The following is a 12,920-nucleotide window of genomic DNA, read 5'->3' as shown; positions in this document are numbered from 1 at the left end:
GTTTAAGCACCACTGTTGCTTCATCTTTTTTTGCCCAATAGAAATGTGGTATTGACGTGTCCAATGATGAGAAAATTGCTTCACACCAGAAGTCACTCAAAATCAAACCTGAAATAAAAACAGGGAAATCTGAAGTGTTTTCTTCTGGGTCAAAGGCTTCTCATTCATCTGCAGGTCTTTTATTCTCATCCCTTTGAAATATAGCATAGAGGAGAGCAATGTGAAGTTATATATCATAAGATTATATCAATCTGCCAGCCATCATTAATTTAGCTTTAGCTTTAATAACTATGGTATCTATCCCTTTGCCATCTCGGCTAATCAATGAGCAAGATTACTTAAATGACCATATTGGATTTTTTAATTGATTTTTGCAGCACTGTAGTTAAGTACTTTTATTTGTGTTTAATTTTGTGGGCAAGACTTGGTGCCACTAAGAGGCTTTTTTAATAGTGCAGTTTGGGATTAGTGGGTTAGAAAGAACAATAATACTGCTAAATGCAGCTTTAACCACAGATGGCTACCAAATATTAATACATTTTAGATATGACAGAATTCCTCACAAAACACTCAAATTACTCTGATGATAAGACATATTAAAGATCTTTAATATGAATCTTAAAAGTAGCAAAATTGGAGATAAATAAATATTGCAATTTATAAAGTAAAATGAATCCACTTTAATAGTAATAATTTGTAGAGTACTTTTCATGGAAGAGATGTAGCTCAAAGTGCTTCACAATAAAATACATGTTAAAACAAAAACGACAACAAAATTAGACAATAAAAAGACGAGTAGATGATAAAAAAATATTTAAGTGAAGGTAAAAAGAACATAAAAATAAATGGTATGAAATATTCCTGTTGTGATGAAAGGATACAATGTTGAAACGACGAGTGTCATTCATGCTTTTTCATCCAGAGTATCTGCTAAATACACATGGACCCTACTCTTCTGTCAGTTTACACGCAATTTAGCTTCAGATTTTGTACAGTCACTACCAGTAGATAGGCTGAGGTGTTGTCAGTGCTTGGATGGTTGACCTGTAATTTCTCTCTGACCGACATTCTGTGCAGAACAGAAATAATAACGCTAATTGTTTTCACAAAGCTTCAGCCTTCGTGTGTGTTTGTATGTTTGCACGTGCAATTGATTGCATAAAGTAGTAAATGTTAAAAGGTAGAAGAAAGGATGTCATGTTCATGTCTTTTAGCTCTGTTTACATAGGACAAGAAGTGAGGAGAAAGTGAAGGCAGAGGTTAAGGGAAGGAAAGAGGAAGGGGTGGGGGCTTTTTAAAAAATGCAGGCTGCGTCGCTGTGGCAACCAGGAAAACAACACGTGGCTCTGCTTGGCCCTGTCCCCCTCCACCACACAGCCTGCTGCTGCTGCTGCTGCTGCTGCTGCTGCTGCTGCTGCTCTCCATTCATTTTACAACATGGTGTCATGTTTCGCTCATTTATCTTTTAGTGTTTCATAAACATTTTTTTTAAAGACTGATTGTTTTTGCCCTTAAAAGGCAGGAAAGTATCAGACAGTATCAGTGTGATTTCAGTGGAAAATTGTTTTGCGTTGTTAAGAGTTGTTCCAGTTATAAGAGTTGGAAGTTTAAATGAAAGATGTGTCAAGTAAACACCATTGAAGAGTTACACAATCACTTAGCTCCTCTTTGCTTTAGAGGATGTCGGGCTTCACTGTTAATGTTTGTTCCACAGTGTGCACTCAGCAGCGCTTTGGGTCAACAAAGAGCTGCTCACGTGGATAAATGTTTACTTTAGTCTGCAGCAGTGCTGAACGAGTTTTCAGCAATGATTAGGATAATCATACCAACTCATCTGCGCAACGAGGACGTTTATCTGTCCATCGTTCTTTTCAGAGACCTACATGTTTTTCTTATCAGGACTGAGGCAGGGAGACGCGGAGGAGCCGGGCTGCAGCTCCTGAGCACCAGCAGGTGGCGTGCAGGGCCTTATTTCACCTCAGGCCAAAACTTCCTGAATGCATTTTAAACAAACACACAATTGATGCAAACTGCACTACTGACTTCTTAAATATGATGCCAGTTACACTGTTAATAAGGACGCTTGTTCTTATCAAATTAGCTTATTATACCCAATACCCAACTAGAACAGTGGTTCCTGACTGGAGGGTCGTGGTCCAAAAGTGGGTCGTAGATCCATTGGGAATGAAGCACAAGTGACTTTTGAACATGTCAAGTTTATAAAAAACACACTTTGTTTTGAAGTACAATGAATAGCTGGCTCTGAGCTTTTATTTTGAAGCGCCATTTCTGTATATTCTTGCAATATGTTTCACTTCTTTGTGTTCGAAGGCCAATGTGTTGTTTACATTTTGACAAATTGGGAATCAGAAAGTCCCTTCAGAGTTGTAACTGCACCTTATTATTCTGTCAGACCACAGAATCTTACTACTTTTACCAGATGCACTCACATCTCCAGTCCAATCTGTGTAAAAACATCCTGCTGGTCCTCACAGCTGAGCACACTGCTGCCTTGTTGCCATTTGGTGGCAGTGGAGAGCTAAGTCTTTGCTCCCAGGGAACAAAGGAGTAAACAACTTTGTTTTTCTCAGACCAGACTTGACTTTTGTATGAGGACTTTTTAAATGAATGAAAAAAGCGAACCAGTTGAGAAATAAATGTGTTCCGTTTATCAATAGCTGCAAAGTGAAAAACCAGCTTTGCTCTGAATTGGCTTTGTTTGCAAAAGTTGGAAGTAAATTTGATGTGTTTAAAAAGCTGCTAAGAATCATGCAAGTTTTCATTACTCAGGGATTTCTCTGTGGGATGTCCCTTTGTCACTGGAGTTTGAATGACTGCAGTTGTTTTTCATACAGGGGATTTTGTTATGGCATGCTTTTGTACATGTGTGTTTTCCATGTGCTGTGTAACAGTATGATCCATGCGACATGGAAGAAGTGGAGTAAACAGCTTTGGTCCCAGAGTGAAACTATTTTCCTCTGAGCTGTGCAGGGCGGATCTCTGCCGGACGGAGGCATGCTCAGTAAGCCTGTTTTCTTCTAAGAACCTGTAACCATCAATCACCAGCAGGCCCTGTTTTCCTCTCCGCTGCCTCCACACCCAGTCTGCGTGTTTATTATGGTGCCTTCAAGGTCGGTCCGGAAATATGGGAGTTGTAAAAGAGCTGCATAGAAATTGTCCAACTAACTTACAAAGTGGGCTGAGAAAGATTTTTTTTTAAAGTTTTGTGACCATAAACCTTGTGGGATTTGTTTTGATTTTTATCTTCATAGTGGTTGTCATATTCGGTAATGCTGTCATCATGAGATATGTTCTTAGCCTTTGTCCAGACTTGTCTTACTATTTCATAGCTGTGGTCTCCTCCTAGACCAAGAGTACAAGCTTTCGCTTTTTTTTAAAAAAAATTGTTTTTATTGGCAGCCAGAGGATTTACAAATAAGACTGTTACAAAAACTTTACTTCAAGCCTGTTTTAAAGGTAATAAACAGATAAACAAACCGAGAAACTAGTTAGGACATAACCAGGCAAAAATCATACAAGGATAAATACATTTTAGATTAGATTAGTTTCCAAAGAAGAGAGCCATCTCTACCATGTGAAGTAATATTTTAAATCAATGTCCCACTAAGATTAAGGACAACTTTTCAATGTACAGAAAAAGTGATAGTAATGATGATGATAATAATAATAATAATAATAATAATAATAATAATTCGGGTTGTCATTAATAATAATAATAATAATAATGATGATGATGATGATTATTACTATTTGGCCCGATGAGAGCTTTTCCTTTGTGTTATGATGCTTAAAAACACCAAAAATCTATATTTTTGTAACAGTTTTGTTCTCCCTCAGTGTTTTAAAGTGTGTTTATCGAATAAGCAGTATTTGCTTAAACTTCTTCTGTTCACCGTTTGAAACGTTCCTGATAAGTTTGGTTGCCCATTTTGACTGAATAAAGTTGCCAAATGCAGCCACGTCTTTTCAACAAGTGTAGCACTGAGAAGTCGGTGTCAAGGAGGAGCACGTGAAGGCAGCAGCACCAGCCTTCAGCCCTCTGCCGAGCCCTTACATAATAAATTTAGAAACCCCGCCCACTTTCTCAACCTGCAAATAGGGCTGCAGACCGAAAGTGCTCCACAGTTTGAGCTTTAATCAAGTCAACAAATACATCTTCGGTGTGAAGATCCACTCCAGATCACTTTCTACTGCGGAACAAGAACTAAGGAATCACCCACGTTTGCGTTTGACTCGCACAACCTGCAAAAATGATTTTCGACAAGTTGAAAAAGTTTGACATCGTCTTCGACTCTCCGGAGGTGGACTGTCCTCCGGTGTTCAGCAGTGGGGACGTGGTGTCCGGCCGTGTGGTGTTGGACCTGTCCGGGAAAGTCGGGTGGACTCCCTAAAGCTCCACGCCGAGGGATTTGCCAAAGTGCACTGGACCGAGTCCCGGTCCGCCGGCTCCAGCACCGCCTACACCCAGAACTACAGCGACGAGGTGGAGTACCTGAACCGGAGAGAGGTGCTGCTGCAGGCAGGTCAGTCCCGCTCTGCAGGCTGATGGGGGACACCACAGAGGGGCCATCCTGTCTCTAACTCATTAATGTGTCAAAAACCAGCGTCCTCCAGGCGAATGAAACAATAGCAGGAGTCTTTAATTTGAGCACACTGGGCTGGCTGTTAGTGTGAACACCGGAATCGTGTTGTTTCACGATTTAGTCTGCGAGATAAAACGGCTCATCATCATGGGCTTGTCTTTTCTGTTGATAATAATGTCTAGTGCAGTCAAATTGTGACTTGTTTTTGCAAACGAGTTGTTGTTTTCCTCACTTCCGAGATGTTTGGCTGTAAACTTGTTGCTGAGTGTGCATGACTATAATGGGAGCCTTATGGAGATGTTTTTCTTTGTTGTTGAGCACTTCCTGAAAGAAGTAAAACTGAACATCCAAGTTCAGAAAGTGCGCAAAACAAGCACTTAAAGATAAGTTATTTGATCGACTGAAGCATTTTCAGGGGACTTTTATTCATTGTGCCATATGAGAAGTGTTGTTGGTCATAACTGGATACAAAAAGTATGAAAAGCCTTATTATGCAGGAAGAGAGTTAACTATGTTGCAAACGCTGTCTTTGCTTTCTTTGCTTATTGTGAAAACATCTGTCGAAAGAAGCATTTCAGACATCATTCTTGTCCTTGTTCGAAGAAACTCCTGGGTTGTTTTTCTGCACAGAGTGGGAGAGCCTCAGGTTTCTGCCTCCATTCATTGGGCTCAGAGTTGTTTTGCTCTCAAGGGTAGACAGGAAATCCACAGCCAGGGCTTCGCTAGTTTTATGTTGTTTTTATGCATTGTGCAGCCTCGCTGCTTGATTTGTATTTTATAAAAGTCTGTTTTTAGGTTAAAAACATGTTAAAGAATTTGGTGATGTTTGAAAGTTTTTTTCTGCACAAAAAACACAGCTTATAACACCCCACTTGACCTATTAAGAGGATTAAACAGTGGCAGTATTGTTATTTAAATCAAGAAAGAGCTTCAAGCTAATAAAGGGACACAAAACACGTCGACTGTGTTAAACGCAAACACGTGTTCGTGAACCTGTGCAGCCAGAGAGAGAAAAAAACAGGCTGTATAATACAGCTTGAGGAAAACATGTTCTCAGTCAGCACAATGGAGCAGGAACCGCCCCTCTGAGCGAGCAGCGGAGCCATGTGATTGCAGAGAAAGACAGAGAGATTTCTATTTCAACAAGAGTCGTGCTTTAATAAATTAGAATAGAATATCTTTATTTTAATTGTACATGTACATGTACAACGAAATTGGATTCTAAGTAATACTACTTTTTGGAACATAATTGTGCAGATTTGACACATTTTTATCAGGATTTTTTCTGCTGCATTCATGTTGCATTCATTTTCATGGTGCATGACTCATTTTATACAGATTCAGATGATAACACAGTAAAGATGAAGACACTTTTATTTCACTGTGCTGAACTGATTGTTTTGTATCAGTGTACAATAGTTTTATATACTCTCTGTAACACAAATCGGAAGAAACTCTTTAAATCAAAAGAACTAAAACAAGTGAATGAACAGTAACTTAATTTTTTCCTGTTTTTCTCCTCTCCTCAGATAATGGTGAAGTGACCGTCCTCCCCGCCGGCAGACATGAATTTCCATTCAGCTTCCAGCTGCCCGAGGAGACGCTGGTCACCTCCTTCGAGGGAAAACATGGCAGCATCCGTTACTGGGTCAAAGTGAAGCTACACAGGCCGTGGGCTACTGTCAGGAAGATCAAGAAGGAGTTTACTGTCATCGAGCCCATCGACATCAACACGCCGGCCTTACTGGTGAGCATCCCAGCACTCACATTTCATGATTGTGTCATTACACACTTCATGATTTTCTGGGTGTTTTGAGGCACTTTGCTCATTTGGTTTAATAATTCTCAGGCGCCACAAGCTGGAACGAAGGATAAGATGGCCCGGGCGTGGTACCGCAACTTTGGACAGGTGTCTGTGACCGCAAAGATCGACCGCAAGGGCTACACACCAGGTGAGAGTTCGGCACCTGAAACAACACCTACTTAAAACAAAGTCTCTGTGGGCCACGTCAGAAGTTTCTGCAATTTCTAACAAACTTTCCCTCTCTGCAGGTGAGGTGATACCTGTCTTTGCAGAGTTTGACAACTCTACCTCCAGATCAGTTGTGCCAAAAGCCTACATCACTCAGACACAGACGTTCATCGCCCGCGGCACCATGAAGCAGAAGCGCTCGGTGGTGGGAACACTGTGTGGTGATATTGTGGGGGCCAGAAGCAGGGAGACATGGCACGGGCGTGCCATCAAGATCCCACCTGTGGGTCCTTCCATCGCGCAGTGCCGCATCATCAAAGTGGAGTACATGCTCAAGGTGAGCTCAGTCAACGGCAGCTTTACTTCTTTGTCCCCTCTTTCATTGCAAGCTGCGGCTGGTTTTTGAATCTGCACAGATGTCACTAAGACAATTCCTTTCCTCTCACCAGGTTTGTGTCGATGTTCCTGGAACATCTAAGCTGTGTTTGGAGCTGCCGCTGGTCATCGGCACCATCCCCCTCCATCCCTTCGGCAGCAGGACCTCCAGCGTCAGCAGCCAGTACAGCGTCAACCTGGAGTGGCTGCGTATGGCCATCCCCGAGCAGCCTGAGCGTAAGTGTCCTTTAATACTTCAGAGATGTGAAAGTGTAGAAGTGCAGAGAGACCTAGTTATTAAAACATTTTTTATTTTTTCTGACACATAGAATTCAGGAGCAAATGCGACCATCTTTGTGTTGATTGACCTTTTTTATGGCAGTATGGACAGTTTTTATCCACTTACAGTCAAATATTTTTCAACTTTAAGCACTCAGACCGGGAAAACAAACACACGCCATTCACAGTGAGCATGTAGTACAGACTAAATACTGTTTTTCTCACCATTATTATAAACCATAGTTAGTGTTCAAGAATGTTTGCACTCTTGGACCAGCAAAAAAGCCAGATGAATAAATAAAGACAGTCTGCATACTGATAAAGAGGTTACAGAGGTTTTTAGGATAAAACACTGAAATTTTCTCATAAATAGGAAAAAGAGAGACTGCCGCTGCTTTCACTTTTGTCAATAAATATTCTCCGCCACATCCATAAATTGCTACTTTTTGCTTTTAAAGAGCTTCTTTAACCTCTACCCGCTTGTGGGCTTGTTCCCTCTTTTATTTTTATGCTCACTGACTGCCAAAACACCGCTGGGTCAGATGCCAGCATGTATGAACAAAGGTTTCGATTCAGTAGAAATTCATGTTGGATCAAATCTTTTTTTGTTTAGTGCAAAAGGCAACAAATGTTATGTGGGTTTTTAAGAGTTTCAACTGCAGTGATGACTTAGCAGCTTAGTGTTTGGACCTGTGCTGTTCTGTTGAGTCAGATCAGCGGTCTAATCCTGCCTCTTTCCCCTGCAGCTCCTCCAGATTACAGCTCCGTGGTGACACAGGAGGAGGCCGAGCAGCGCAACAATGCGGTGGTCCCGCAACCTGCCGAAGACCTGAGTGGGATCCTGGAGCGCCCCCTCATGGCTTTTGTCCAAGAGTTTCGCTTCCGACCTCCGCCGGTTTACAGCGAGGTGAGTCACCCACCTACACATATTTTTCACTTACACTTTGAAGGGCATGTATTTCTGAGTAGATCTCCAAACGTTTCTTCTGAAGAAACTTGAAATCACAGTCGAATTGCGTAACAGTAATCTGTGGGAGTAGCCTGAGTGTAGGCAGAAAGTATCTTTGTGCTGATTTTTTTGCTCCAAGAAATACTGAATTATCCGCTTACTTAACCTTCATCTCTTGTTTCTTTCTCCTGCCTACAGGTCGACCCAAACCCTCAGCCCTTAAACATGAGACCTCGCTGCATGACGTGTTGAACCATGAGCCCTGCCTGAGCGTCAAGCGACTTAACCTAAAAAAACGAATCAAGAGATTTGTCCTCTCCTGGATTACTTCTCTCCAATAAATGGCACCTGGTCCCACCATGTGTTGTGGAGAGGGACTGGAGCGCCGCGGAGAGTTCAGGAGACGGAGCTCACAGGAACTGGATGCCAGTTGGAGGAGCCGTCTCTTTGTTTCCAGCCCGCAAAGAAAAGTGGACCCTTTCCTGTTCTGTAACGAAGGATGAAACTTCTCCACATCAATTCCTGTCCTCCCAAAGTGATTTTTGGCTCCTTTTTTTACAAAGCGAAGCTACAAATACCTCCCAATCAACAGTTCCCTCATGTGAAGTGAATTTTGAGATTTAAGGAGTTTGGGACATACTGAGAGGGAAAGATCACTTGACATTTGTCAGGTGGAGAGTTGGAGTTACACCAAGTGTTCAGAAAAAAAAAGCGCTCTTGATAAGTTGACAAGTGCAGAAGCACATTGTCATCTTTGAGTGGCGTAAAGAGAAAAGTGCAATTATCGTCTTAACTCTCCAACTCTCCTCATCCTGGCGACACAGTAGATTTTAACAACCTACATTACTATGTATTGTGTGACTCAGCAGCAGCAGCGTGCCTGTGATGATTTCTACTGTTACTTCAGCACATACTGTATCTGAAGGTGCGATGGTGGAGCAAGTCGAGTAAGCAGATGTAGATGTATTTTAATGCATGCAGGTTACAATATGTAAAAGGGAAAAAATGCCTTAATTATCTGCAGTTAAAGATTGCGTGAGAGTTTCAGGGAGTCGTTATCTCACAGCGATCAATAGAGCTGAATGTATTCTGCAAGAACTTCGAACAAAAACGGTCTGATTGTGTGCGGATGAATTCCAAGAGAGGTGTTGTGTTAATGCAAAGCTTAAGGCACTCAAGTGTCAGATAGCTGTGGTTGTTGATTTTAGCACAAAATAGGACAAGCAGTCTATGTAAAAAGCTGCACAAGGCTCATAGATTAGCTCTCCCAGCTGCTAAACAAAAGGAGGAGGAGGAGAACTCTTAGCCACGTGGTCTGAAGCTTTTGATGGGAGCCAGATGCCTCTGTGCTGTGAGGCGTTTTGTGACGTTAAACCCGAACACAGTGCTCAGCGTTCAAGTCGAGCCTCAAGAGATGCCACTGAAATGTATGGACAAAGAACATTCCAAAAACTGACTCGAGGATTTTCTCCTCAACTTCCAAAAAAAAAAAAAAAAACTGTATGAGAGTATGAAAGAAGTCTTCAGGGTCAGCTGTGTGACTTCGGTGGCACGCACTGAGAAAATATATTTTTATACAAATTGTTGATTCACAATCTTGCCAAAGTTTTGTAATTGTTTTTTTTCTAATAAAAAAAGATTAAAATGATGTTTGTCTCCAGTGTTTCCTTCAAATCTTGACTGCTATGTAAGCTGTAAACTTTGTAAGAGAAATAGTAGAGGTCCTCTGTATAGCACATTGCGTGCCATTGGATTAGTACATCATGTTCAACAGTGTGAGTCAAAGCGATATCATTGCCAAAGGCAGGGTTCACTGGAGAAACACGCTACACTCTGAATAAAAACTATAATTATGGACTGAAGTTTTGCCAGTGACAGCTCTAATAGTGAGCTGTTACGCAACAGTTTCTGGGTGCCCCCCCAAAGAAAAACAAAACACAAACAGTAATCAAAAGTTATTTCTTACCACTGAATCATCTACCACATTGAGTTCAGCTGATCTATGGATTTCATTTGGTCCTCTTGTACAGTTTGTACTTTGTTTACATGAATATTTAACGAGGACCCTGCTTTTTTTTTTTTTTGCCATGTAAACACACAACACATAGTAACAAACAAGTTGTCCAGTGAAGTATACACAGTGTACAGAGCTATAAACATGGCTGAAAGCCAAGCTGAAGACTCTGGGGTTTGAAGTAGAAGGACAGAGATGTTTAATGCGATGCGGAGGAGGAAGAAGTGTTTCAGTGAAAAGCTTTTGATACTTGTAAGCTGTTCATTTTGCCAGAATGTCAGACCAAATTATTTTAAAGGTCTCAGCTTGTAAAAAGTCAGATTTCCATGTCTTATTTCTCATAAAGCAGGTACTGGTGCTATATGAATAATGCAAAAATATCAAAGCATTCAATCAACAGAAATGCACACCAAATTCAGAAACTGTGCCTCTAAACAAGCTGTGTGGACTGTGTGATGTCAAAACTTTACAAAATAAAGGTAGAGACTGCTGCTAAGTTGCCACTACTGTCATTCTCTGGCTACAATGACAGCGCAGAGTGTTTGAGTGTATTTTAATACCAAAATACCACAGATTATTGAAATTATTATTGATATTATTATTGACTGATGGTAGTCTCAGTGCGAGGATTTATTGCTTATCTGTGTTATATCATTTAAACTGAATACTGCTGTAATTGAGCTGTAATTCACACGAAACAACCAATTTTATAAACCAAACAACTAATTGAAAAAAAAATAGAACAATCGCTGCTGAAATTAAACATTTGGTCCAACCTTAGTCTTGATTAAGACGAATGTTTTAATCACATCTGACTGATTGCAGGCTTTCCTCTTGATTCTCACCACAGGACTCTCAGACGTGAGTCACAGCAGCATGAAAAGTGCGTGGTGTGAATGTTTTTGTGTTTCTGGCTTAACCTGTGTACACAAACATGTCGAGCCCTGACACCTGGCTCACGGGAGTCTTTCGGGAGTTGCAGCACTGTGTCATCATCTCACAGCTGCCGTGATCAAGGATATGACACAGTTTAAAAAAAAAAAAAGAGAAGATACCACTTATGTCTAAATTTAAGACGATTAAAAAGAACTGTCATATTCACATCTTTCATTATGTGCGGTACATTAAGAAAGATATTATCAGTAAGAGTAAAAACAGGAACCTTGGGGACCTTGGCTTTGCCTTCTGGCTGCTGGCTCAGACAAAGCATAAAAGACACAGCTTTCAATAAAAGGCTCTGTAAACTTTTAGAATATTAGTTGAGTCTTTATACTAAGTGAAAATGGAGCTATTGTTTCTTTTTTTTAAATGAAAATCACGTTCTGCAAAACATATTTGTAGAACACTGTTAGTTGCAAGGCATATTTTTTAATCATTACGTGATAAGGACAGGTGCAAAACTGATAAACGTTTAGATTTCAGGTTGTGAACCAAAACAACAACCCTCAATAAAAACAATGAAGCAGAATTAAAGGTGACTTTGTGCTTGAAAAAAACATGTCATGTATTCATTTTGCTGGTAAGCAAATGCCAAACACAAGCGGAAAAAACACCCCTGTAAACACATAACACAGGGGCACCCAGTAGTTCAGTTGGGAGAGAAGGTACTTCCTTTCCTTTCTTGGCCCTTTGCTGCATGTTATCCCCTCCCTCTCCCCTCTTTCATGCTTAAGCTGTCCTATCTCCAATAAAGGCAAAAGACAAAAGAATATCTAAAATCCCCCCCAAAAAAACACACACATAATACAGACCGCAAAACATAAACATGGTGTTCTTTAAACTTTCCTTCCTTATTTAATCTTAATTTTCATAGACTATATTCAGGCTGTATGAAGTGGCTTTAAATTATGAAATGAAGGCCTTTTTTCATAATTGCCCTTTTTTAAGTTTAACCTTAAAATTAATCCTACTCCATTAACCTTTTTTATTTATATGTGACTAGGTGAAAGTGAACGTCAAGGTGTCTGTCAACTTGAGGTCTCCCTGCAGTGACCACAGTGACCCTGTGTGGTTTACATGAAGGGACTCTTCCACTGAGGGAACAGACATGATGACAGGAATGAACAAGATGTCTCATGACTTCATAGCATCCTGCAACATCCAGCACGTTCCTGTAATCCTTGTTTGTGAGACACTTTTAATTGATGCTCTGAGTTAGTCAGAGTGAGTCATTTAGGCTTCACCCTTTAAATGTTTCGTAACTTTGGCTTCGATTTCTGTCAAACCAGCTCGTCTGGTTTGGTGCTTCAAATTATAGCTCAAATGTCCCGTTTCTATATAATCATTTATATTGTAAGGTTTTCTTGTGTTTTTCAAATAACAGTTTTCGTCTATGACCGTGATTCTGAACAGAAAGTCCAGGCCACTCCCATCGTTTTGAGTTGAGATACTGTATTCGTTTTAGTATTTTAGGATGCCTCTTAACATCAGGCAAAGGGTCTACTGCTGAAAAGTAGCTTTACAGTTAACTGGGGTGCATTTACATTTGTGTAAACGTGGATGTATGTTAAGTGTCACTTCTCACAAAAATAAATTAAATTAAAGTTTTTTATCTTGTTTTTTGTGTAAAAATGCCAAACCTTCTCACTAATGTCTTAAGTTTTACAAATCAATCAATCAGTCAATTACTGGAGAAAATAATCATTAGTTCAGTCCTAAACAAAACAGTTAAAAATGTGGTCCACCTGAAACAACTACGTAAAAAGGCACAAATAAAAATAATCTAAC

At 40.4% G+C, this 12,920-nt stretch overlaps 1 protein-coding gene across 1 annotated transcript; it reads left to right on the top strand.

Annotated features, from left to right (window-relative positions):
- The first annotated feature begins 4,139 nt into the window (after positions 1 to 4,139).
- Positions 4,140 to 9,827, top strand: LOC121965198 (arrestin domain-containing protein 2-like). The gene is given in 8 exon segments (XM_042515357.1): positions 4,140 to 4,392; positions 4,395 to 4,544; positions 6,134 to 6,351; positions 6,454 to 6,556; positions 6,657 to 6,913; positions 7,026 to 7,188; positions 7,977 to 8,137; positions 8,378 to 9,827. Coding segments are annotated over 8 exon segments (1,227 nt in total). The 5' UTR covers positions 4,140 to 4,271; the 3' UTR covers positions 8,432 to 9,827.
- Positions 9,828 to 12,920: the final 3,093 nt, after the last annotated feature.

Source organism: Plectropomus leopardus, chromosome 3 (genome assembly GCF_008729295.1).
Source record: "Plectropomus leopardus isolate mb chromosome 3, YSFRI_Pleo_2.0, whole genome shotgun sequence".
Taxonomy (NCBI): Eukaryota; Metazoa; Chordata; class Actinopteri; order Perciformes; family Serranidae; genus Plectropomus; species Plectropomus leopardus.
The sequence above is the reverse complement of the archived record's forward strand: the minus strand, read 5'-3'. Positions and strand labels throughout refer to the sequence as shown.